At 42.6% G+C, this 25,900-nt stretch overlaps 2 protein-coding genes across 2 annotated transcripts; one reads left to right on the top strand and one right to left on the bottom strand.

Annotated features, from left to right (window-relative positions):
* Window positions 1-443: 443 nt before the first annotated feature.
* On the bottom strand, window positions 444-6,414 carry LOC140543264 (coenzyme Q-binding protein COQ10 homolog A, mitochondrial-like). Its single transcript, XM_072666326.1, has 5 exons — window positions 5,807-6,414; window positions 4,768-4,914; window positions 4,107-4,299; window positions 3,892-3,993; window positions 444-2,851 (listed from the first exon to the last, which is right to left on the bottom strand). Exons 1-5 carry the CDS (start codon window positions 5,902-5,904, stop codon window positions 2,684-2,686), a joined length of 708 nt encoding a protein of 235 aa, XP_072522427.1. The 5' UTR covers window positions 5,905-6,414; the 3' UTR covers window positions 444-2,683.
* A 2,200-nt stretch (window positions 6,415-8,614) lies between these two features.
* On the top strand, window positions 8,615-25,340 carry ankrd52b (ankyrin repeat domain 52b). Its single transcript, XM_072665435.1, has 28 exons — window positions 8,615-8,762; window positions 10,562-10,645; window positions 10,750-10,828; window positions 10,921-10,991; window positions 11,087-11,287; window positions 11,639-11,726; window positions 12,839-12,981; window positions 13,289-13,501; window positions 14,129-14,207; window positions 14,977-15,091; window positions 15,230-15,312; window positions 15,533-15,650; window positions 16,017-16,085; window positions 16,205-16,345; window positions 16,892-16,951; window positions 17,058-17,169; window positions 17,453-17,524; window positions 17,621-17,822; window positions 18,103-18,190; window positions 18,523-18,640; window positions 18,987-19,206; window positions 19,576-19,663; window positions 19,742-19,825; window positions 20,865-21,010; window positions 21,098-21,180; window positions 22,169-22,251; window positions 22,347-22,438; window positions 23,044-25,340. Exons 1-28 carry the CDS (start codon window positions 8,736-8,738, stop codon window positions 23,286-23,288), a joined length of 3,204 nt encoding a protein of 1,067 aa, XP_072521536.1. The 5' UTR covers window positions 8,615-8,735; the 3' UTR covers window positions 23,289-25,340.
* The last annotated feature ends 560 nt before the right edge of the window (window positions 25,341-25,900 follow it).

Raw genomic sequence — 25,900 nt, 5'->3', positions numbered from 1 at the left:
CACTGTCCTGCACAGAGCCCCAACCTCACCCCACTGTCCTGCACAGAGCCCCAACCTCACTCCACTGTCCTGCACAGAGCCCCCAACCTCACCCACTGCTATTCCTTTGAGATGAACTTGAACATCAGTTGGGAACCAGACCTTCTCACCCAACATTAACCCCAACCTCGCCAATGCTCTGTTGACTAGACTGGCCACATTCCTACAAACGCTGTCCACAAGAGTGGAGTCCAACTTGGTTTTGGAATTGGGACACGTCTGATGGTCAGGGATCCACATGCTGATCCTAAGCTATGCTGTGGAGGAGATACACTATGGCACTAGCTCTAGCATCGCCTGGCTGGAGGGCTCAAGCACACCTGATACAGCTCACCTGTGCTGGACTCCACTCCACATCACCAGTCTAACCAGCGGTACAATTTCCACAGTGACGAGGCAGTGGGTCGTTTCCAAAAGCCATTTATTATTTCAGACAGATTCATGTTTACAGTCCGGTTCTGTGGCGTGATAAAGGCTATGGAGGGACCTCACACATGGGCGGATCTCAGTGAGGGCAGCTGTGGATCCAGCGACCAAAGTTGGCTTCATGAATGAAGAGGGACACTCGGGGCTGGACATTAGGGCTCCGAAATTGAATGGGAAAGTTCTCCTGCTTGTTTGTCAAGTATCAAAATCAGCCATATCATTAAAACCACTGCCAAGCGAAGTGAAGATCACTGCTGATCTGGCTCCAGGGGCTCCATTCAAAGGGGGGGGGGGCAGCAGGTGAACAGTCAGTTCTTCCAGGTGACCAAAAGAACCAAACTGTGAAGTTCTAGTCGACTGGGTCAGAACATCTCCAAAACAACAGGCCGGTCTTGTGCTCCAAGGAAGGACAAGCAAAGAACCGGCTCGCCAAGGCCTCGCTGATGCTCATGGTGGACCCACCTCTCAACTTACAGGAACTAACGTCTGAAGGTACCACAGGACATCTTCAGAGGTCAGAGCTGTTTGGGTGGCAAAAGGGGGACCTACACAATATTAAGCATGTGGTTTTAATGTTATGGCTGTTTTGTGTTTATTCAATCTGTAGCATCACTCTGCTTTTAATGGTCTCCAGCCCTTCTCCTGAGGAGCTCCAGACCATCCTGCAGGCTTTAATTGACCCATTGAGCCAGTCAAGGCCTTGTAAAGGCAGCGATTCGCTGGATCAGGAGGGGTCAATCAGGGCTGTGAGAGGGTAGTTCCTCAGGAGCAGGGTTGAAGACCACTGCATTAGTCAAACTAGCCAAGCTTTAAGCTGCTTAAAGTAGCTTGACTCTCGAAACATTTTTCTAAATGATGCTAATTAGATTAATGAGATTACACTGATTGGGAATGTGTGTTTTTACTGAGTTCTCCATCCGTTTAACACAATGTGCTTTTAGAAATAACGCCTGCTTGTGCTCAAACACTGTCAGAGGTGAGAGAATTATTCAGCAGTGGAGGTTAGGAGCTGAAGTCAGAGATCTCTGATGTAAACAGAACTACAGGAGAGGTCACATTCATGTAAAGACTCCATACTTTACATTACTGCTAACATTTCTGTGGGTTATGAAGTAAAACGAGCTTCCAACCATTTCTACACGACCAGTTACTGACCTCTCTTTATCGCTTAGAAGCAAACAGAGCTCTGTTCTGATTGGCTGGCCTGGATTATGCCTAATTCAATACTTAAGCACTTCTTATAGCTTCAGCAGAAATGGGCGGGGCTATGCTATTGTGAGCCGCTGGCTAGCTTTTGTGACATCACAAATACAACAGCTGTTTTTGCAGTGAAGTTTCCAGATGTGGACTGTATGGATGAGGGAGTGAACGGGATATTTTGAAAGTGTTAACAAATATGTACATACAGCAATTTGTTTATAATAATAATAAAAATAAAAAAAAGAAAAGATTTCCATGACAGGCCCTTTAAAGGTGAAGCTCAAGTCTTAAATCAGACATCAACGAACCCAGTCAGCTTTGAAATTCATGAACCCTCATTTTCTTGAGATACGACCGTTTATCTTTTCAGCATATTGCACTTTACAGGAATTACAGCAGTTTCACAGTATGAAGACTTTAAGCTATAAATAATCCAAGAAATGGCAAGAAAAAAAAACTGTTTTCTGAAGAAGCTGATGGTCTTCAACCCTCCCCAATCTCATGCATGCACCATGGATAAAATCCTCACCCTGCTCAAAAAAGGAAGTTAAAAACTTAAAAACAAAGTAATAACATCACTCTGGAAACTGGGTAGAATGAAAAGGCTCTAGTGTGTAATCTCCTCGACCGGTGCTGCAATCTCGTGTCCTTAAACAGTTAAGGATCCGATTTCTTCTGCAGGTGAAGTGAATACACATTAAGCTTGTCCACGAAGATCCTGAATGGTTGAGAAACAAACAAAACCGAGAAACCCATCTCCTGGGAATCTCGTCGAGCTGCAGGACTGTCCGAGTGGAGGGAACAAAAAATAAATGGTGTCAAAACAGATGTCAGAAGCTGCTGCTCCCTCTTAGTCGCCGCGTCGAGAAGAGATCCATGTCAAGCAAAGGTGACAGAGCGAGCGAGGAGGTGACGAGCGAGGAGGTGACGAGCGAGGAGGTGACGAGCGAGGAGGTGACTGCCATACAAAAAAAACAACAAGCCACACTAAAGCAACGAAACCGTGGTGCAGGAGGGCTCAAGTCTGATGCACCTCATGGAACATGAGTTCTCTAGGGATTCGAGTCTCAGGCCCGTAGAGTTTACCAGCGCGATTCTCGAAGGCAGCCACCATCTGCTTAACGACCTCGTCAAAGAACACCGTGGCCAACTGAGAGTGCAGAATGGAGCGAAACTCGAAGGATATCTAGAAAAAGAAGAGATTCAGAGGCAGTGAGGATTACAGCTTACACAGATTCATGTGTTCAACTAAATACTCAATAATAGTAGAATATGTGTAATATGATATAAAAGCTATAAAATATATATAAAATCTATTTTTTTTCCAAATGAATATTTGGGGATATTTTAAATGCAATGACAACATTATGCATATTTAAATAACAGCAAACTGGAGATTTTGATGTTCCAGTTCATATTGTAAGCATTTTGACAACAAGAGGATAGTGTGGGTTAATAGTGAATGAACATAAATCTACTTTTTTTTTTTTTTACATCCAAGAAAACGAACAAACAAACAAAAAAAAACAATAAAATCTATCTTAAAAAAAAAGCATTATATATATATAGTCTTTTCTACTAATTTTTTCGTGATCACGGACGTGTACTTCACCACCACTGGTGGGACACCGATCTTTTTTTTTCCGTTTTAATAAACATCACATGATTAAAAACACTGATCCCAAAAATAATTCCAATTAAAGTCAATGGACAGATGTTTCCCACTTGATTTTCCAGTTCTTTTGAAATTACTGTCCATGGTAGTCGACCGCAGACCACAGATAAGAGACAAACCTGACGACCGTTACTCATTCATGATAATGTGGTCAAGTGAGCCGAACCATACCACAGTGATCATGTGCTGAATTTGGTTAGCCTTTCTGCTAAGCTAAAGGCTAAACACACTGAACCGGGATGTGTGTGTGTGTGGGGGGGGATAGTTCTTTAGAAGCACTGTCTGAGACCTTCACTTTAAACCAAACACAGAGTTCAAAGGTCAGTCGTAACTTGCTTGTGGAGAGTGGATGGCTTATCCACTGTTGCTATGGCGGATGAGTAGGGGACGTTAATACCAGACCTTCTCATACCATCAACAATATTTGTAATCTAGCTGTACTGTAAAACACAGGCGGGTGGAAAAGCGCCTACAATCTTAATGCCCCCCCCCAGTCAGCCAGAGCTGGTCAGAATGCAGCTGAAGGAAGTAATCCTGACCTAAACACTTACAGAAAAATCAACCGTGCACGTCCTCGGATACCCAGGAATGCCAGGACTGAAACGCCATATTGTCTCCAAATGGTTAAAAAGTTTCCCATCCGAGCACACGGCCTGACAGGAGGAGAGGCAGAAGTTACAGTTCGGTGATGTTCTACAGTCCAGAACATGCTCAGTCTAAGACTTGTGAAGGGTGGGGTTCCCTGAGGGGAAGCAGGAGCACTTACTTTGACTAGGTGAGGGCGAACGTTGGTGATCATGGACGTGTACTTCTCCACCACTGGTGGGAAACCGATCTCCAGCTGGGCCTTGGCATGACCGGCTCTCTTCATGATGGTTTCAGATTTTTTGCACCATGGAACGAAGAGTTTATAGTCATCTACATTCGCTACGACGTCGTACATTTCCTGCATGGAATACCTGATGAGAAACAGCAATAATGAGCCGTGTAAACCCAGAAATATACGACACACACACACAGGGAGCAGAGAGGGTGAAGGGTCTTGCTCAAGGGCCCAACAGTGGCAGCTTGCCAAGCCCTGGTATCGAACCCACAACCCTGTCATCAATAGCCCAGAGCTCTAACTGCTGAGCACCACTACCCCTTACGATTAACATGTCTAGGTTATGATCTAATTGTGTACAAAATCTGCGATAATATTCATTTTTAAGGCCATTCTGAAGATGCTTGGACCCCAATGATTGCCAATTGTGATGCAACTTGTAGACTGAGGCTCAATTCATGTATAAGACGTTTATATATCATAGAAAACATGAATTCTGCCCATTAAATGTACCCTGGCACGAAAATACCCTCTAATAACACAATGTCACACTAATATATTTGCTATATCTCAACAATCTCAGGACTGCAGGCTTTAATCATACCCCATAATCCTTCGCTCAGAATACTGCTTTCTCTTGTTAGCCAGACTGATGAAGGTCCGAACTGGGGTTGCAGGCGTTGCTCTCTGGTTCCAGCAGTACGTCCATCTTTGGGGGCTTGTCATTAGAACTCCACATGCTGCAAGGTATCTGGAAACAAGGTGCAACACCTCATTAGTTCTACAGTTTTACAAGCAGACCGGACACAAGTAACGTCAAACGTTCTTAGACCCAGTGCAGGTGGTGGGAGACAGGAGGATGACAGCCAAGCTGGCATCCATGCTGGAGAACAGCTCCCACCCCATGCATGAGACTCTGGCAGCACTGGGCAGCTCCTTTAGGTTCTCCATCACTGTGTTCATCATTAGATCATCTCCAGAGTTCTCCTCTCTCATGGAGTCTAGTATTATTTAGAGTTGTCCTCAGATCAACACCTGGTTTGGTGGTAAATCAGGGCTTAATGATGGTAAATCAGGTGAGCTGCTGCTGCTGCTGCTGCTGCTGCTGATGGAGGTGAACACATCCTCCACGCTGTGCTGGCTGGACCGGGGGGCGTCCAGGAGAACCCTGGAGGAACCGAGCTCTGTTCTTCAGACTAGCTCACCGTGAGACAAGATCTCACTACTTTCTTTCTTCAGAATGAGAAGCTCTTGTTTCTCCTTTCTACTGGATTCATGTTCAGCTGCTTTATCTGATCTGATGGGATCTGGAGCTCCTCTGACTGCTGAGACGGGGGTTAGAGGAATGGGACTAGGGGACTAAAACCTCTGCGTCTTTGTTTGCTTTTAACAAAGGGGTGATGTTACTGATAACTGAGACTATTAGGGATGGGTGATATGGTAACAAATATATATTATATCACAATATTCATCACAATACATGTGATCACACACCAAATGCATCAGTAGTGACAGGTTTAAAAACAACAACAACAATAACAACAACAACAACAACAAACATCCATATACTGCCCCATACTGAGTACAGGGCCTTTTATGGGGCTCACTGTTAGTACCTTAATACTTAGTCCCTTAATACTCACCTGACTGGCTGATCTAGTCGGGCTCTAGATCTGACAGAAATGAAAGAGATATTTACAAATCCTCTGGACAGACGTCGGGTGCCCAGCTGGAGAGCCATTTAGGTCAATTTCTCCTTTTTGAATGGGAAACTGTTCAGACATCACCGGCAGAGAGGCTCCCCCGGCGGTGTGGTGTCCTCCAGCTACCAGCTAGCCTTAGCTCGTGTTGACAGTCCAAACGCCGGTGTTCACCAGGCTTTAGCTGGCCCCACACATCCCAGAACTTCTTACATTAAAAACACAACGAGGTCCAATGTGGATTAAAGCACCATGACTGAGAAAATGAATGGAGAGGGTTGCATTCACATGTCAGCTCCTCCTAACTACAGCTAGCTAACAGTTAGCCAGATCGCTAGCAGCTGGGCTAGGCTAGGCTAACCTACCGGACCAGCGCCGAACCGAGCTCTCCACTAAACCTCTACAGGTTCTGCACCGCCGACACAAAACAGGTCAATACTGTTTATCAGACAAAATGGTTAGCATGTCGCCATGTGTCCAGAACCGAGTCCGAACAGACCGAAGTTCAGGGAGGTTCAGCAGCGCTGACAGCGGGCTAGCGGCTAGCGGCTAACTGCGGGCACGCCAGTCTCCGCCCACAGCCGCTTACGTAGCGCGCTCGTCATGGAACACGTGGCTGTCTGTTTCATTCAGTACAGCTGTTCGAATCCGGAGAGTCCAGTCGACTCCGACTCTGATTCAAAGTGGCGAGTCGACTCCGCACAACGTTCTCGACATTGGAAGGCATTGGAGAGGAGGTCTGTCTGCAGTGGTTGCTATGGAGTTGCTTAGTGGCTGCTAATGGTTATTTACACTATTATGGGTTGTTAACTCCTCCAAGCAGCAGAAACAGCAGCCCGCCTCAAATTCCCTAATTCACCGAAGGCTGTTGCTGCTACACAGGGGAGAAACCAGGTGTTGTTGTTTTGGGGTTGCTAGGGGGTTACTATGGTGTTGCTAGGTGGCTGCTAAGGTCTTGCAATGTGGTTGCTGTGGTATCCAAGGTGGTTGCTATGGTGTTCCTGAGATAGATAGATAGATAGATAGATAGATAGATAGATAGATAGACAAACAGACAGACAGACAGACAGGTGGACAGGCAGACTGACAGACAGACAGACAGACAGATAAATAGATAGATAGATAGACAGATAGACAGACAGATAGACAGACAGACAGATAAATAGATAGATAGACAGACAGACAGATAGATAGATATACAGACAGATAGATAGATAGACTGACAGACAGACAGATAAATAGATAGATAGACAGACAGATAGATAGACAGACAGACAGACAGACAGATAAATAGATAGATAGATAGACAGATAGACAGACAGATAGACAGACAGACAGATAAATAGATAGATAGACAGACAGACAGGTAGATAGACAGACAGACAGATAGATAGATAGACAGACAGACAGATAGATAGATATACAGACAGATAGATAGATAGACTGACAGACAGACAGATAAATAGATAGATAGACAGACAGACAGATAGATAGATAGACTGACAGATAGACAGATAGATAGATAGACTGACAGATAGACAGATAGATAAATAGACAGATAGATAGACAGACAGACAGACAGACAGATAGATAGATAGACAGGGACAAGCAGACAGACATATATAGATAGATAGGCAGACAGACAGGCAGACAGACAGACAGGCAGACAGACAGACAGATAGAATGATAGATAGATAGATAGACAGACAGACAGACAGGTAGATAGACAGACAGATAAATAGATAGATAGACAGACAGACAGATAGATAGATAGACTGACAGACAGACAGACAGACAGATAGATACACAGATAGATAGATAGACAGATACACAGACAGACAGACAGACAGACAGACAGATAGATAGATAGATAGACAGGGACAAGCAGACAGACAGACAGATATATAGATAGATAGACAGACAGACAGACAGACAGACAGATAGATAGATAGATAGATAGATAGACAGACAGACAGACAGACAGACAGACAGACAGATAGATAGATAGATAGATAGATAGATGGCCAGGTAGACAGGCAGACTGACAGACAGACAGACAGATAGATAGATAGATAGATAGATAGATAGATAGACGGACAGGTAGACAGGCAGACTGACAGACAGGTAGACAGACAGATAGACAGACAGATAGATAGATAGATAGATAGATAGATAGATAGATAGATAGATAGACAGACAGACAGACAGACAGACAGATAGATAGATAGATAGATAGACAGACAGACAGACAGACAGACAGATAGATAGATAGATAGATAGATAGATAGATAGATAGACTGACAGACAGACAGGCAGACTGACTGACAGACAGACAGATAGATAGATACTTTACTAATCCCCAAAGACATTTGAGCAGCCAGTAGCAATTGAATGTCAATACCATTAGAGATGAAGTAACCAGCCCTGTTTCAACCCTGGCTGCTATTTGAATGAGCACAATACGAAACAGGCCAGCCAACCAGAACAGACATAATTTACATATTATTAAATCCTAAAGGCACAGTCTGTTTAATTGTTATTTGCTGGAAAATGCTTATGGAGAAATGCACCGTGACTAATGTTGTTGTATTGATCCACTGAAATGTCATAAGTGGAGCTCAGGGTGCAGTAAAATGTGGAGTCTGGGCTGTTTGATTTGGGAGCAGCGCTGCATTGGTGTCGTTGCGCCGCCGTGCCTGTAGGGGGACACTGTACCGGCCCCGCTGCTCAGAGCAATAAACAACGGCGAGTGTGTATGGAGGTGCTGTTAGCCTTTGCCTTGGATAATTCTCACAAATAAAACTAAACACTGCTGTCGCTTCACTCTATTCTGGCCTAATGAAGGAGCTTCGCCCTGACTGATTTTGGGGAGATGGGAATATTAAGCATAACAGAGCAGGTGAGTCTAAAAGCCTGAGATTGTCGCGCCGCTATTTTTCGCACGGCTTTCTTTATCCCTGCTTGTCAAACGGGGTGGGTTCGGCGATTAGCCGGCCACAGAGAGGCGAAACGGCCTCCTCCTGGTGCCTCACCTCATTTCCTTATACACAGTTAGATTACTAACTTATTAAATCACACGCATTCGAGTTCACATGTAGACCAACAAAGCACAGTATCGCACATTCTCCTATCTGCTGTATTAAATAGGCGATCATGCTACCAGCCTAACCTAACGGTAGCGGTGGCGAATCCAGGTCCAGACAGTGCAGATCCGCTCCAGGGCTTCGTTCCAGCCGCCTGCCCGGCGGAGCTGCAGCGCTGCAGCGGAGCTGCGGAGGCTGCTGGAGCAAAAACCCGGGGCGGATCTTTACGCTCTGGACCTGGATCTGCCATCCCCACGACACAGCTCGATATTTAAGCAGGCTAAGATCATTTCGGTCGCATATCTGACAATATTGGATATTATCAGACACTGTATACTTAAAATAAGCCACATTTCTAAATATTCTGCGGGTAAGATATCAGCTAGTGTTAGTCGTTAGCTTCTGGGCTAACATTAGCTAGCTAGCTTAGCGCTAGCTGGCTAACGTTAGCTAGCTTGGTTTTCCCATTTATTGACCCATATTTAATAAACTCTCAGTTGTTAAATACAAACAGGAAAAATGTGCAATATGTTGGTGTGTAGTAGCTGATAATCTGTGTATCTCAGTGTTCCCACATGTCTGGAAAACCTGGATTTTAGAGACTTGTTTTCCAGTCGCGGAAATGCGGAGCCAGACAGCATCGATGCGCCCGTTTATTAAAGATTTCCCTCGTTTATTAAATTCCTTCATTAATAATCCGTTCCTCTCGATTAATAAGTCGTTTCCTCACTTATTAAATATTTTCCTAGTTTATTAAGTCCTTGCCTTTATTCAGTAATTTGTTCCTCACGTTTTATAAGTCGTTCCCTCATTTATTAAATATTTTCCTAGTTTATTAAGTCGTTCCCTCATTTATTAAATATTTTCCTAGTTTATTAAGTCGTTCCCTCATTTATTAAATATTTTCCTAGTTTATTAAGTCGTTCCCTCATTTATTAAATATTTTCCTAGTTTATTAAGTCGTTCCCTCATTTATTAAATATTTTCCTTGTTGATTTAATCGTTCCCTCATTTATTAAATATTTTCCTCGTTGATTTAATCGTTCCCTCATTTATTAAATATTTTCCTAGTTTATTAAGTCGCTCCCTCATGTATTAATTATTTATCTTTTTTTTTATGTTGTTGCCTTCATTTAATAATCCGTTCCTTTTTATTTAATAAGTTGTTCTCGCTTTTATTAAATATTTACCTCGTTTATTTAATCGTTCCCTCATTTATTTAAAATATTCCTTGTTTATTAAGTAATTTCTTTCATTTAATTAATCATTTTCTCACTTTACCGAACTGTTTCCACAGTTTAACTGCGTCTTTATTCATTTGCGGGAACAAATTGTTAAACTACATCCAGTAACTGACTAAAACCAGGTTATTCTGAGAAGATTTTAAAATGTTTGTATTTATGTTTGTTGTCATGAACTGAAGTCATGGAAAATGTAGCAAAGCATTTAACGCATAATCCAGTTCCTGAGATGTAAACAAAGTCATAAAGATATTTATTATATATTTTATTAATTAAATGAGGCTCCATTGGTTCTGTTTAGTGCACAGTTACCCTTCCGGGGTTAATTACAGTGTTATTAAACTGAATATTAAATATTACATTTTCTCTTTCAGACACCCCTGGTTCAGGCAATATTCAGCCGAAATGCAGAAGAGGTGAAGTTTTTGTTGCACAAGAAAGATGATGTCAATGCACTGGTAGGTGAACAGTATAATCAGGGTAACAGAACCGGGTAAAAGGCTTTAACCCCTATAGTAAGAAAGGTCAGCTAAACTCAACCGTGAACTGTTGGCCATTGCAGGACCAAGAACGCCGCACCCCCATGCATGCTGCTGCTTGTTTGGGCGATGTCCGCATCATGGACCTCCTCATTAAATCAGGTAAGACCTGTGAAATATGAAGTCCCCCTCATATTACACTCCTGAGTGTGTGACTGGTGTGTGACCGCCTGTGTGTGTCTCTCTTTTGTCAGGTGCTAGTGTTAACGCTAAGGACCAAGGGTGGCTGACCCCCCTCCATCGGGCAGCTGCCTCGAGGAATGAAGTGAGGGCGAGTTTCTTCCCTCTTCAGTAGTAATAATAATAATTTCAGTGTGTTCTGCTGTTCACTTTATTTTTATCTGTACTTTCCATTTTTAGAGGGCAGTAGGGTTGCTGCTGAGACAGGGGGCGGAGGTCAACGCCCGGGACAGGCTGTGGCAGACGCCGCTGCATGTGGCTGCTGCTAATCGGGCAATAAGGTGCGCCGAGGCCCTCGTGCCCCTGTTGAGCAGTCTGAATGTTGCAGACCGGAATGGTAGAACAGCCTTGCACCATGCAGCCTACAGTGGACACACGGAGGTAACGCCATAGTGTCCACAGTGCTGGACGATATTGATGCATATTTAAATGAACGTTAATAAATTTCATGAGCCCATCTGTTAAACACATCACTATAATTAGCTCTAAATCTTAAAATCTGGATCGTTTGATGTTTGTTAGGTTGTGCAGTTGTTAAACAGTGTGTTCTCTTGATGAATTAGTGTATTGATTAATAAAGCACTTTTTACATCCTTGTATAAGTTGTAGTTTAGTCTGAAACTGATGTTTGCAGATTTAACGCCATGAATTATTGAATAATTTTATTTATCTGGAACGATTTACAGCACTTTCTCTCAGGCTTGTTTATTAAATATTTGTTTTCTCCTCCAGATGGTGACCTTGCTCCTGAACAAAGGGGCCAACCTGAGTGCCAGTGACAAAAAAGAGCGGCAGGCTATCCACTGGGCCGCTTACCTTGGTAAAATTCATTTCTACCCTTCCGTTGTCCATTTTTCCCTGATTTTACTATATTACTTATATAATATATAATATTATATATTATATATGAGTATATGAATATAAGTATTCAGCTGTGTAGTTTAGTTTTAGAATGAAATAAAATACACTATCAATATTTTATGCTTAGAAATATTTGATTTGTGCACTGAAACCCCAGTATTATTTATTTATTGTACTTATCATGTCATTAATGATATAATAACTGAATTCTTGTTAAATAATTAAATTCTTAATAATTATTTAAGACTCTAATTCGATGATTTTTAAAGGGTTTTGGAGAATTAGACAACTATATTAGACACCGTTAGTGTCGGACACAGAAGGAATTTGGGTTCCTTTAATCCATCCGTGCACTGAACACACACACATGCACACCAGTGAGCACACATGCCCCGGAGCGCTGGGTGAAGGGCATTGGCAGCAGTGGCAGTTTGCCGAGCCTGGGTATCGAACCCACAACCCAGTCATCAATAGCCCGGAGCTCTAACCGCTGAGCCACCGCTGAGCCACCACTGCCCACTAATTAAACAGGTTTATGGGTCAAGTAAAGGGACAGGGCCTTCCTGGACTGATGAAGGTCTGATGGCTTTTCTGTTGAGTACGTTTTTTGTTGTTTAGTTGAGCTTATGCTTGTGTTTTTTAATAGCCATGCGTAGGCCGTTGTGTTCTTTTCTTGGATGGAGGTTATAATTTTGATCTTATGTGGTTGAAGGCACACGCTACGAGATGTGTATGCCTGAGGGCTGAGCATGACCAAGCAGTGTGAGGTTGTCTTCAAGGCTAGAGGAGCTACAAAATGCTGATTAAGGCTGTAGGGTCTGAACTGTTGGAGTGTGTTCCCTATTTTGCCTTCATTTTTGGGTTTCCGGGTCATTACAGATCTCTGAATAGTGTGTTTTGACTGTATCGTTCATGTTTACCAGCACACCGAAGTTCAAGCTGAACTCCACGGTTTAAGCACAGCACTAAACTTCTTTACATGAAAGCGAGGATGGAGGATCATCAGTCTTCCAGGATCCAGGTCCTCTAATGCTCCACTCCCCTTCATTTGTTGTCGTCTTGTCTGTTCAGGGCATTTGGAGATCGTGAAGCTCCTGGTGTCCCGCAATGCTGACATGGCATGTAGGGATAAGCGGGGTTACACCCCCCTGCATGTAGCTGCTATCAATGGGCACATCGACGTGGTCAAGTACCTTCTTCGACTGGGAGCTGAGGTGAGATCACAGGATGTCCTCAGCATTTTGAAATGTTTTGCTTTATCGTGATTGAGCGACTGACTAGGAATCTGATCTTGTGCGTCCAAAAGTATCCAGACGGTATCCCATTAACTTCATTGTGCATGCATAGCTTGTATAAGCCGTTCGTATTAATGCTTGTACAATGCCAGCAAGACCTCCTCACAGCAATGGAAGGCTGTTATTGCTCAAAGAAGGACCAAATCCTAGCTAATGCCATTGATTTCAGAAGAAAGGTGTCTACAAACTTATGCTTTCTTGTGTGTTGTGTTTTTACCTCCGTCAGATTGATGAACCAAATGCCTTTGGGAACACTTCTCTCCACATGGCCTGTTACAACGGGCAGGAGGCCGTAGCCAATGAGCTGGTGAACCGCGGGGCCAACGTTAACCAGCCCAACCTACGAGGCTGCACCCCCCTGCACCTGGCTGCTGTCTCCACCAACGGGGCCCTTTGTCTTGAGCTGCTAGTCAACAATGGTGCAGATGTCAACATGCAGGTCGGTCAAGAACCTCCACTGACTATTTTTCACTAGTAGAGTTCATCTCACATCTCATTCACACATGCAGCACTTATATGGTGTTTCACCCGGATGCAGGTGTTCACATTTACCTGGAATGTCCTGTTGGACAGGATGTGATGTCATCAGCATGAACAGCAGAAAGTGTAGTTTGTCTGTCACAGGCTTGCGCTTGGTTCATAAAGTGTATATCTTTTATATGCAGTTTAATAGGCCCTTTACTACACTCCCAATATTCCAAGTAAGTTGACGATCATGTGCTGCTGAGAGAGCACAATTGGCCGTGCTCACTCTGGGTAGGTAGACAATGCTCTCTCATCGTTCTTAAAGCAGTGTTGGCCGGAACAGGCATCTGCTGTTGTGCTGGTGCTCCATCCTTTCTGACTCCTGAACCACAGCCTCCCACAGTCATTCTGCTTGGCTTGCGCGATCATTTTTCACACAGTGATGGATGTAGGTCTGAAGGGGTATTTCACTTGTGCTGGTCAAGAACATTCATTTAGGCTTTGTTCCAGATGCTTAAAGGGCTTGTTTATGCTTTAGAATTGGGATATTAATAGACATGGAGCTAATTTTTGATTTTTCTTTCTTCGTTTTCTTTTTCAGAGTAAAGAGGGGAAGAGCCCTTTGCACATGGCCGCCATTCATGGGCGCTTCACCCGTTCCCAGATCCTTATTCAAAATGGTAGGACACACACCTGCACATACTGTTAGAGGTCTTAGGAAACAAACTAACTGGTTTATAGCCTTTATATCTGGACAGTAAGTGTCTTTGTGTTTTTTTTTTAGCATTAGAATAAATTCTAACTAATATTAATGCAGGAAAAAGGAGAAGCAGGGTTTCCTGTTTTTAAAGATGTAATTAAGATGAGAGACGGAGGGCCCTATTTTAGCTATCTTTAGGCCGCCGATGGTGTGTCTTCGCTGTCGTAACGGCGCTATCGTAACAGCTTAAAGGGCACAAAACTCATGTACTGAGTCTCTTAATTAATCCCGTGCAGTAATAATCCAATCAGTGTGTCTCTCGCCGTTCCCTTTAAGAGCCAGGGGCGGTCTGACTGACTTTGGCGGGTTGCTATTTTAGTGGTGGGGGCTGCACGCGCCTGTGTTGACAATTCACTGCCGAGACTGTCTGACTGTTGACGAACATCTGCCTCGGCTGTTTTTAGTCAGTGGAGCTCCTGCTGTGTTTTCCGCTGCTGAGATACACAGCAATGCTCCAGAAACTGACCTGAACACCCCTCATTTCGAGACCACCGCACCCATCAGTGTAGAGATATTCACAAGCAGCGCTGCTGTTTAAATGACGCAGGCGGAAGGAGTGAAGTTAGACTGTTGGCAGGGTGGAAGATAGCAGTGAGCACCGTGCTGTGCCTGCCTCTTCTCTCTGAACTAGACCAGTTCAGCACCGCCAGCAGCTCGCTGTGTAGATTAACGCTATTCCTCTGTTTCAGGTGGGGAGATAGACTGTGTTGATAAATATGGCAATACTCCTCTTCATATTGCTGCTAAGCATGGCCACGAGCTGCTCATCAGCACTCTGATGACTAACGGTGCTGACACAGCCAGGTAAGCTCAGAGATTCCTATCTGTCAGAAATTAAGAATTGAACTTAAAGTTTTTGAGAATTGAGATTAAAGGTTGTCTGATTGTGCCTGAATAGGACATTTCTCTAAGTCATACATGTCTTTTGCTCTCTCTCCTCAGGCAAGGAATTCATGGGATGTTTCCATTGCACTTGGCGGTGCTCTACGGGTTTTCAGACTGTTGTCGAAAGTTACTCTCCTCAGGTTCCCATATATCTCACTTTACACTTAAAGATTACACTTTTATTTTTTTTAATATTTCAGTTTGTTCTGTTTAAGTAATTGATGAGCAGCAGTTTTGTTGGCTATTAATCTACTCCTCACTGACCAGAGACAGACTTAAGGACGAGTTTAGGAAGTTCGCTCAACTCCAAAATCAGTCCGAAATCGATCAGTAACCTGTGTATTCTTGCTTTTCCTCCAGGTCAGCTGTACAGCATCGTGTCGTCGTTGAGTAATGAACATGTGCTGTCTGCTGGGTTTGATATAAACACCCCAGATAGCCTGGGGAGGACCTGCCTACATGCCGCTGCCTCTGGAGGGTAGGACAGCTCACTGGAAAAGCTTGGATTTTATTGTCTGCTTGCTTTAGTGCTGAAACGCTAGATATCCAGAAGTTTCTAGACACCTCCTGTAATTATTAGGACTGCTTCCTCTGGAAGGAGATGCTTTTAAACGGGAGTGGCAGAACTAATCATCCAACATTATTACCTGATGCTCTCTAATGTGGCTAAATGCAATCAGAAGTTCCACCATTGCTTATGAGAAGAGGGACAAACTCAAACAAATACCTTTTATTTTTAGAGGAAACTCTGGATGAGCAGGTGTCCACAAACTTTTGGATACATAATGAGTGTTTGTGAAACATTTGAGCTGATTAATGTTTCTGTTTTCCTGAATTTCGGCAGAAATGTGGAATGTCTTAACTTGCTGTTGAGCAGTGGTGCTGACTTGACGAAAAAGGATAAGTTGGGAAGGTAAGTTTATTTTAATTATTATTATTGTTTTATTTGTTTCAGGCAGTTGAAGCCATGTGACGGATTATATCATATACACATTAATTTAAAACATTTAATCTGTGTTCCTCTCTGTTCAGGGCTCCTCTGCACTATGCAGCAGCAAACGGTACGTTCCAGTGCACGGTAGCTCTAGTCAGTGCTGGGGCCGCAGTCAACGAGCTGGATCTGAAAGGATGCAGCCCTCTGCACTATGCAGCGGCCTCCCAGACCTTCCGCAGGTACCGCAGTACTATCACCACCCTTAAAACTCCTCCACCGTTGACTAACAATGTGCAGATGGCCAGTATGTTGCGCTTCTAGTTATTTTAGCTGAAAATCCAGCGTTGGAACACCAAATAACGCAGGAGAATAGGCTACTGGTACTTCTAGAATTTTAGAGAAATGGTTATGCTAGTTCCCAGGCCTGAAAAAAAGTTTAAATAATAACTAATTGAACGTTCACATTTATTAAAGCAGCATTATGTGAGAATTGATAGTGGTAGGGGGAGTGTAATTCTCTTTTATTCCACTTCTGTAAATACAAATTGTGCTTTTGAGCGCCCCCTCATGGATGGCTGTACATGTAAACATGCATTTGTTGACAAGCTGAGAGCTCCAGTGGCAGCATCTGAAGGTAGAGAAGCATGTGGACTGAGGCGGTAGAGTTAATACTGCAGGATCTTAAACCTCCTAATCTGGGTACACCGCCTAGGGAGACCCTATGTCTTGTGTTGCCAGTGCATTCAGTGAAAGCCAGTAAATAAAGGAGGCTTTTGTCATTTCAGAGCGGATTCCTACAGCTTTTGCAGCCACCAGAGTGACGAGCGAGATAAAGAGGGTCTGCTGTAAGTGGTGATTTATTCATTTATTTTTTTTAAACCCTTCCTAAATGATCTTCTGATTGTGCCGGACAGGACCTCCTCACTCATGGCCTGCTGCCTTTGTGTTCAGGTGTTTGGAGTATCTGCTGGATAATGGGGCTGAGCCAGGTCTACGCAACAACAAAGGATTCAGTCCTGTCCACTATGCAGCTGCCTATGGCAACAAGCAGAATCTGGAACTGGTGGGTCTGTGTGTGTTGAGCATACCTCTGTGTTTTGCCTTGAGATTGTGCTCCAGTATGTGCCATTAATAAGCATGACTTCGTGGTTGGTAGCTAATGTGCAGTAGGCAAGACCAAGGTAGTGAGTAGTGGTTTGGTGAATGCCCCTGCTTATATAACTGATATACCAAAGACTATTGTTGTTGTTTTCATTAAATTCATCTTATTATTTTTTCTTTTTGCTGGATTTCATGAACTGAATCACTGCTTTAATGCTTTCTTTATTTTCCCTCTTTTAATTTAGCTCCTAGAAATGTCTTTCAACTGTTTGGGAGACGTGGAGAGCAGTTTTCCTGTAAGCCCTTTGCACTTAGCTGTAAGTATCCGTTTAAGCAGATCTGCTGCTCCCACTCTGTATTAAAGAACCGGTGCTGATCCCGTTCACGCCATTTGCATAATTCATCTCTCGTAGGCGTGTAATGGTCACTGTGAAGCCCTGCGGGTGCTGTCGGAGACGCTGGTGAGCCTGGATGTGAGGGACGGTGGCGGTCGCACGGCACTCTACATAGCTGCCCAGAAAGGCCACGCGTCCTGTGTGGAGGTGCTTCTGTCCCACGGGGCCTCCTGCTTTCTGAAGGAGCGCAGACGTAAATGGACGCCTCTTCATGTAGCGGGTGAGTCCGCCCACTGTTCGGCTGTCTGTAGAGAAAAGATGCTTCTGTATGCATAAAAGGTTTCTCAGAAAACAGGACCCTGGGGCCCACATAGTGCTGGGCGATATGGCCATAAATCAGGATCATGATTAATTAACCATTACAAAATATAGCAGTTTTTTATGAACAGTTATTGAAGTTTGTGCCACATTGTTTTGGGTTTTTCCCCTTTTTTAGAAACAAAATGGGTATTTTTACATTTCCTTTCATGCTCGCTCTCTCTCTCTCTCTCTCTCGTCAGCTGCCAGTGGTCACACAGACTGCTTGTACATGCTGATGAGCCGAGCTGAGAAAGCTGACCTCATCGACCTCGCAGATGTGCAGGGACAGTAAGTGCCATCTTCTGCGTGGCTGCCTGTTAGTTACTGAGGCTGTTCTAGAGACCAGGCACTCTGAGGGCAGCAGGATGACTGTTATTTTAACTGGATTAAATATGAATTAAAATGAAAAATTATAATAAATAAAATAAGTAGTCAGATCGAATCATATGTTATTGCTCACATATACAGTCATACATGATTCAGCTAATAGTGGATTGCTTTGACGACTGTCTGATCACATGAAAAGCAAGATAGGAGATGGAGGAGGTGGAAAATATTAAGGTTTCTCTAATAAATGTGGTAGGAGGTAGTACTGTAAGTCTACTGTGTGTTCTCTGTAGGACGCCGCTGATGTTGGCCACTCTGGGCAGTCATGTGGATTGTGTCCACATGCTTCTTGAGAGAGGGAGTAAGCCCGACACGGGGGACAAATGGAGCCGCACTGCACTTCACAGAGCGGTGAGCGTCAGCCTGGACGTGTGTTGTGTGTTTTGCTGTTGGTAGCTGTCGTTCATCCCAGTTGAGTTTGGTATAGTGCCGACTAACGTGAGGTTTGGCTGATTATAGGGATAGTTGACATAGGAAGGGTTTTAAAGCCCCTTTTACACACACACACACACACACACACACACACTTCTGCTGGGGTGTTTTAACATAAAGTAGACTCCTAATTTTACCTTTCCAATTATGGAGGGTCATCATTTCTATAATATTTTAATGTCCTATAATACAGAGAACTGTTGAAATAATACTCTTGCTCATGTCTGAGCCTGACTGTCCATCTGACTCTCCCTCACACTCCAAGGCGGTGACAGGCAGTGAGGACTGCGTGTCGGCTCTGCTGGAACACAAAGCTTCTGGGCTCTGCAGGGACGTTCGTGGTAAGAGCCCTCTGCACTTGGCTGCCTCCTGTGGGCACGCGGAGCTGCTGCGGCTCCTTCTCCAGGCAGCTGCTCAGTCAGACCCTCTGGACTCGCTACTGGATTACAGTGGCTACACACCTGCTCACTGGGCAGCTTACCATGGTGAGGATATACCAATGTTCAGTAACGAAAGATCCATCTCCTTCAGTCTAGAACGATGAAGGATACTGTAGATACTGTAGATGTGTGATATATACTGTAGATGTGATATATTGATTGATATATATATATATATATAAAATAAATAATATATGATAATATCCTTCATGTGTCAAAGTGGTGATCAAATCTTGAGGCAGATTTTTATTTTTTTTAAAGGGTAATAAATAGATGTTTTCAGTTTATTCATTCTGAAAATAATAACAATACTAATTATATTATTATTATTATTGTCATTATTATTACTAATTCTACTATTAAAATGTATTTATTATTTTTATATTCACCTTACATTTCTGATAATTTCCTCAGGGCACAAGGACTGTTTGGAAGTCATACTTGAACATAAACCGTTAAGTATCCAGGAAGGAAATCCCTTCACTCCGCTGCACTGTGCACTGTAAGTGTTTTGCTCCGTGTGTTCAGAGCATTTCCAAAGAGACGCACAAGCCCAAACAAACTGATCTGTCTTCTGCAGAATGAACGGCCATGACGCTGCTGCTGAGCTGCTTGTGGAAACAGTGGGCACTGAGATCATCAATCTCAGAGATGCCAAAGGAAGGTGGGTATCTGTGGTGGTTAGTTCGGTGCTTTGACCTCGTCTCCGTTCCTGTTGGCTGTTTGAACTGTGATGGTAAATAAGCTGCAAATTCTGCTTGAGTTTAAGTATGAAAGTGTCAAAAGATTTCCTTTAGAAGCTACAAAAAACAGTACAACCAAACACTGTTAGGCTGTTAAGTCTCCGGTTCAGAAAAGGTAACCATGAGACAATAGTGCAGGCCCTGGACAATAAGTACAAATACAAAAATATACATATATCTGCAAATGTGTGCATGAAGGCTGGGTGATTTAAGGTCCAGTCTAACATTAAAATTGTATAAATATTGCATAAATATTCCACATATTCCATAAAATGTTAAAATATTATTATATTTTATGTCATTTATATTAGGACTGGCCTGAGTAGTATTTGACAGGCTTTAAATAATTGTTACACAGCACACAAATACAATGTTACTGACACCTAGTATCAGATCAATGTCCTCTCTATTTGTTATTGATATCTGTGTGGCTGCAGACGTGAATGGCTAGCCCAGTATTGGACATCAATTATCAAAATAATATAGCTATAATAACTCGCAGTGCTTTTACTTTTGCCACTTTTAACACGTCTACGTACTTTCCTACTGTAACTCAAGCTATAGAAAAATATATAATAATAATAATCCTCATCAGACTTTTATATTTGTACATATATATATATATATATATATATATATATATATATATATATATATATATATATATATATATATATATATATATATATATATATATTCTTTGTTTTGTAAAATCTGTAGTAAAACATTCCTGCATTAGGAACCTTTACTATTACATTGTTACAGAGAAATAAAGCATTTATTTATTAAGTGTTTTGAATTATATTTTATCATTGTTAATATATCAGCATTGGCCCACACATTAAAAATACTAGATATCTGCATCAGCCCACAGTCGCCTTTTGTAATGCGTCCTCCCGTTAGTTTGGTTGTAAATATCAAATTGCTGATTGAATTTCCCTGCAATTCCCCTGTCTGCAGGACTCCACTGCATGCGGCGGCCCACTCCGAGAAAGTGTCCGGGTTGCAGCTGGCGTTGGTCTGGGGGTCCGAGGTAAACTCGGTTGATTATTCAGGACGATCCGCGCTGATGGTGGCTGCTGAGAATGGGCAGACCACTGCTGTCGGTAAGCAGCTCGAACCTTCCTATGCGTTGATCAGGTTTTAGGGTCTGACACATGCTGGTTCTGAAGGCTCTCGTTTCTGTTTTGCAGAGATCCTGCTGCATCAGGCCAAAGCAGACCTGTCACTGCTGGACATCAACAACAACACAGCCCTACACCTGGCCTGCAGCAGAGTAATGTAGCCAATTCCTCCTAGTGTGCTAATACTAATATGTCCAGATGTTCCATGTACATGTAGATGTACATCTACTCTTCTGGGAAGGCATTTGACTAGATTTTGGAACGTTGCTGTGAGGATTTGATTGCATTCAGCCTTATGAGAGAGAGAGAGAGCGAGAGAGCATCAGTGAGCTCAGGTACTGATGTTGGATGATTAGTCCTGCCACTCCAGCTTATCCCCTCCCAAAGGTATTGGATGGAGTTCCACCACTCCAAAGAACCCCACAGCTCGATTCTGAGAGGCTTTATACCCCTCTAGCCTACGCTCGGCTCAGCCGTGGGCTCAGTGACCTTAGGGTTGAGGAACTTGTGCTGTTGCTACTGCACACATCATCATGTCCATGTATTATTGTACTTCATTAATGAGCTAATTATCAGTGTTCAGTGTTCCACAACCAGCACTGCTCTCAGCGGACCACATACACACACACACTTAACTACACACACATGTTCAGGGAATACTATGTGCAATATCTCTCCCCCCCCCCCCATGTGCAATTAAGAGTCATTTGCTGTAAATAATAGTTATTGCTTTTTTAATTCTTATTTATAGTTTGTGTATATAGTAAATTTTTTTTTACTAAATTTTTGTAACTGAGTGTCTTGCTATCCCTTTCTGCTGTGACACTGAGAATTTCCCCACTGCGGGACTAATAAAGGACTATCTTATTTTATCTTGATCAATTTGGCTACAAATGCTGGACAGCAGCATATTAAAATAGCTGTTTTCTAAAACGAAGTATTTAAAGTATGTTATGTAAAGCATTATATAGCACATCTCTATTTTCAGAAGAAATACACTCAGTCTGAAGGATAAATTGCTGCCATTACCCCTGTTTATCATGGAGCCCTCTGGAATTTACATTTGGGTTTTATCCAAACCCATCACCTAATTTACAGCATCATGTACAACAGTGACGTTACTTCTCCTCAATATTGCAGAGTCATGAGATGTGTGCCCTGCTGATTCTGGCTGAGATAGATGACCTTTCCCTCATCAACGCCACAAACAGCGCTCTGCAAATGTGAGGTTTCATAAATGCTTTATGAATTTTGAGTCTGCATGCCCTGTTTCTATCTGTGAGCTCTTTTTCATATTTGAACCTCTCCTTGCTGCTAGGCCTCTGCATATTGCGGCAAGAAACGGTCTCGCCACTGTGGTGGAGGTGCTGTTGAGTCGAGGCGCCACAGTACTGGCTGTAGATGAAGAAGGTTAGTTACGTGATTTAACAGAAAAACAAGCAAAACATGCTCTTTTAATTGAGTTAGATTGGGGTACAGTACCATACTTTCACTATAGTACAGTTTCAGCTCTTTAATTGAGTTAGATTGGGATACAGTACCATACTTTCACTATAGTACAGTTTCAGCTCTTTAATTGAGTTAGATTGGGATACAGTACCATACTTTCACTATAGTACAGTTTCAGCTCTTTAATTGAGTTAGATTGAGATACAGTACCATACTTTCACTATAGTACAGTTTCAGCTCTTTAATTGAGTTAGATTGAGATACAGTACCACACTTTCACTATAGTACAGTTTCAGCTCTTTAATTGAGTTAGATTGAGATACAGTACCACACTTTCACTATAGTACAGCTTCAGCTCTTTTAATTGAGTTAGATTGAGATACAGTACCATACTTTCACTATAGTACAGTTTTAGCTCTGTAATTGAGTTAGATTGGGATACAGTACCATACTTTCACTATAGTACAGTTTCAGCTCTTTAATTGAGTTAGATTGGGATACAGTACCATACTTTTACTTATTTTCAGTATTATTCCTCAGCATTTTCCCCCCCATGTCTATTTCAGGTCACACCCCGGCTCTAGCCTGTGCGCCGAATAAAGATGTGGCAGACTGCCTGGCTCTCATCCTGTCTACCATGAAGCCTTTTCCTCCCAAAGACCCCACCGCTGGCACCAACTACAGCCTCAATCTGTTAAAGCACTGTGGCATCATCGCCACTCACCACCCCTTGCCCAACGGCAGCCTACGGCACAGCTATTCCAAGGAGCGTCACGGCACTGTTGGGCTGGACAGCTGCCTCACCGAGTGAGAAGTACACACACGTCTTTAACACACGCACCCTCAGCAGAACCCCCCCCCCCTTACCATGATATGCTGATTCCTCTTTTCCTTACTCTCCACCCTGGCACCTTCCCTGACTCCGCCTATAACACCTATATAACCAACACACACTATATAAGGGCAGGAATGTACTACCGTGTGTATGTATGTGTGTGTGTGTGTGTGTGTATGTGTGTGTGTGTGTGTGTGTGTGTGTGCACACGCATGGGCAAGTGTTACGTATTCCCTCTAACTGTGCAGTCAAACTTGTTGTATATGCAATTATTAAGCCCCTCCTCACCTCAGCCCGATTATAATCCATTTTCTTTTGAGACGTTCTGGAGATCAGGAGCGACTGTAGCTGTTTGGGGACGTTTACATGGGTTTGACTGTACCGGGAACCATCTCAGCAATACCAAACTGCAGATTTCTTTTGCTGAAGGAAATAAGGGGTCGTCTGCACGTTACTGTAAACAGAACACTTTAAAGGGACACTCCGGCCAGACTGGGAAATCCCACTTTTGGAGATGGCACTGTACTGATATTGAAATATTGAGGATTGGTAAACACTGATTGAATATTATTATTATACATTACTGAATATTATATTATATATTACCTACAAACATTTTCACGCACATTCTCCTTTCTTAATATTGTCCCAATATAATACCACAATGTGATGTATCCTCTAAAAGCCCTATTACACTGATTAATGATACTTATGCTTCTCCAAACCTGACTAGTGCGCCCTCTAGTGGCTGGAAATTCAGCTCTGCTGCGTCTGTAACTCCAGCTCAGTTGATTTAATAAGGATTTTCCCTTTTTTTACGTAGGGATGGGCGGCGTCCTTCCTAATGTTAACACGCCCACTGGTGCCCGTAGAGACGAACAAAGTGTAAACCCCTCCGATTGGCTGGCTGCTTTTTACTCTGCCTGAGCCTCACTAAGCCCCACCTCCTCATTATCAACCCCCTAACAAGCTAGAAAACACGTTTCAAACAGTCCATCACCAAAAACTACACCCAAATACAGTTGTACTGCTTAAGAAACTCCTCCCACCTTCAAGATCTGTCAGCGGAGGGAGTTTCCTAGTCAGGCTGGAGCGCCTCTTTAATGACTGTTCACTATTTTACTGTATTTTGTTTCTCAGACAAAAAACAACTGTTATTCTGGATAATCCCAGAAGTCTGTTCTGTGCCTGTGCTGTTCGGACCATCTCCTAACCTCCTTCATCCTTCTGCACCTCTCACACTCGTCTGTTCCTCCCTCCTCCTCTTCTAAGGGAGCGTTTCTTCTGGTCAGGTGATGAGAGGAAAGCGTCAAAGCACACGTTCTACGCCTGCAGTTAATGAATCTGAGACTCCCTCGATTATTAAAATATCATCTGAGTTGATCTCAGCAGCTTAGCTTAGCTTAGCTCCACCAGGAAACTGCTTGAAGACCTGTTTTTTTTTTTTTTTTTGTTTATTATTTTTGTATTGTTTATTTCTGTATTTTTATTTTTTATTATTTAGTTTAGGAGCAATAATTGCACACAGTTATTACATCATACCTCACATTTGCTTTGAATTTCTGAAAGTTGGTTTTAACATTTGATTAAAAAAAGCTAATAATTGCACTAATATAAATCTGAATCTGCTGTATTTTTAACTTATGTTTTTTAATTAAGTTAAATTACCAAAAAGTTTTTTTTTTTTCTGCTTTTTCCTCATTATGAACAATAAATGTCCTTATTCTACATGCATTAACCTCCTAAACTCCTAAGACCACTGGTGGCTCCTGGCGTCCCCTCCCTCGCTGGTATATCAGGAAGCCAGTTTGCACTGCTTTGCATGTAGTTACTGAGTAAGGTGTAATAATACAGCTTAACTGAATAAACTGCTTGTTTGTGGCCTAGCAAGAGTAAAATAATTAGGGTACATTAACGACTCAATTCATCTTTTCATCTAAAATGAAAACAAAAATCAAGTTTTTTTTTCTTAAATAACCTAATTTTAATGTTAGTTATTCAGTCTAGTGTCTGGAAAACAATAATATCCCGAATCTCAAATAAAACATTTGTTAACCTAATTTTTTATCAAACAAAAGTATAATACAAGATATACAAGATATAATTACCTATATATAATTGTATTAATTATAATTATACCTGCTGATGCAGTTCAGACTCATTAGCTGTTTATTGTTCAACAGCAGATTCACATTAGAATGAATGCAAACCAGTAGACAGTCTGTCGCGAGTGTTGCGAGTGTGTTAGCTTTTCCAGTGCTTTCTCCTTTACTTTTATGATTTGTCATTTAATCTTCTTGAATTCATGAAGTCGTCAGTGTTTGTTTGTTTGTTTGTTTGTTTGTTTGAGGAAAATGTGAAATAACGTATTTGGGCTTTAATTGGAGCTTGTGGCGGAGATTCTGCTGGACTACTGTCAGTGGTTTGGTGGCCACGGTTAACGGTTACCCTGAGTAGAGAAATGTCGTGATGCGTATGAAGAGGGTAGTGTCCACTTGGAGGGAGTAGCCTCGTAGCCTCGTAGCCTTGTTTTATTTGTTTATTATTTTTTTATACTTTTATTTTTCTTCATTGACAATCAGTATTTG

Source organism: Salminus brasiliensis, chromosome 21, assembly GCF_030463535.1.
Source record: "Salminus brasiliensis chromosome 21, fSalBra1.hap2, whole genome shotgun sequence".
Lineage (NCBI taxonomy): Eukaryota > Metazoa > Chordata > Actinopteri > Characiformes > Bryconidae > Salminus > Salminus brasiliensis.
This window is presented reverse-complemented; position numbering and strand designations above follow the sequence as displayed.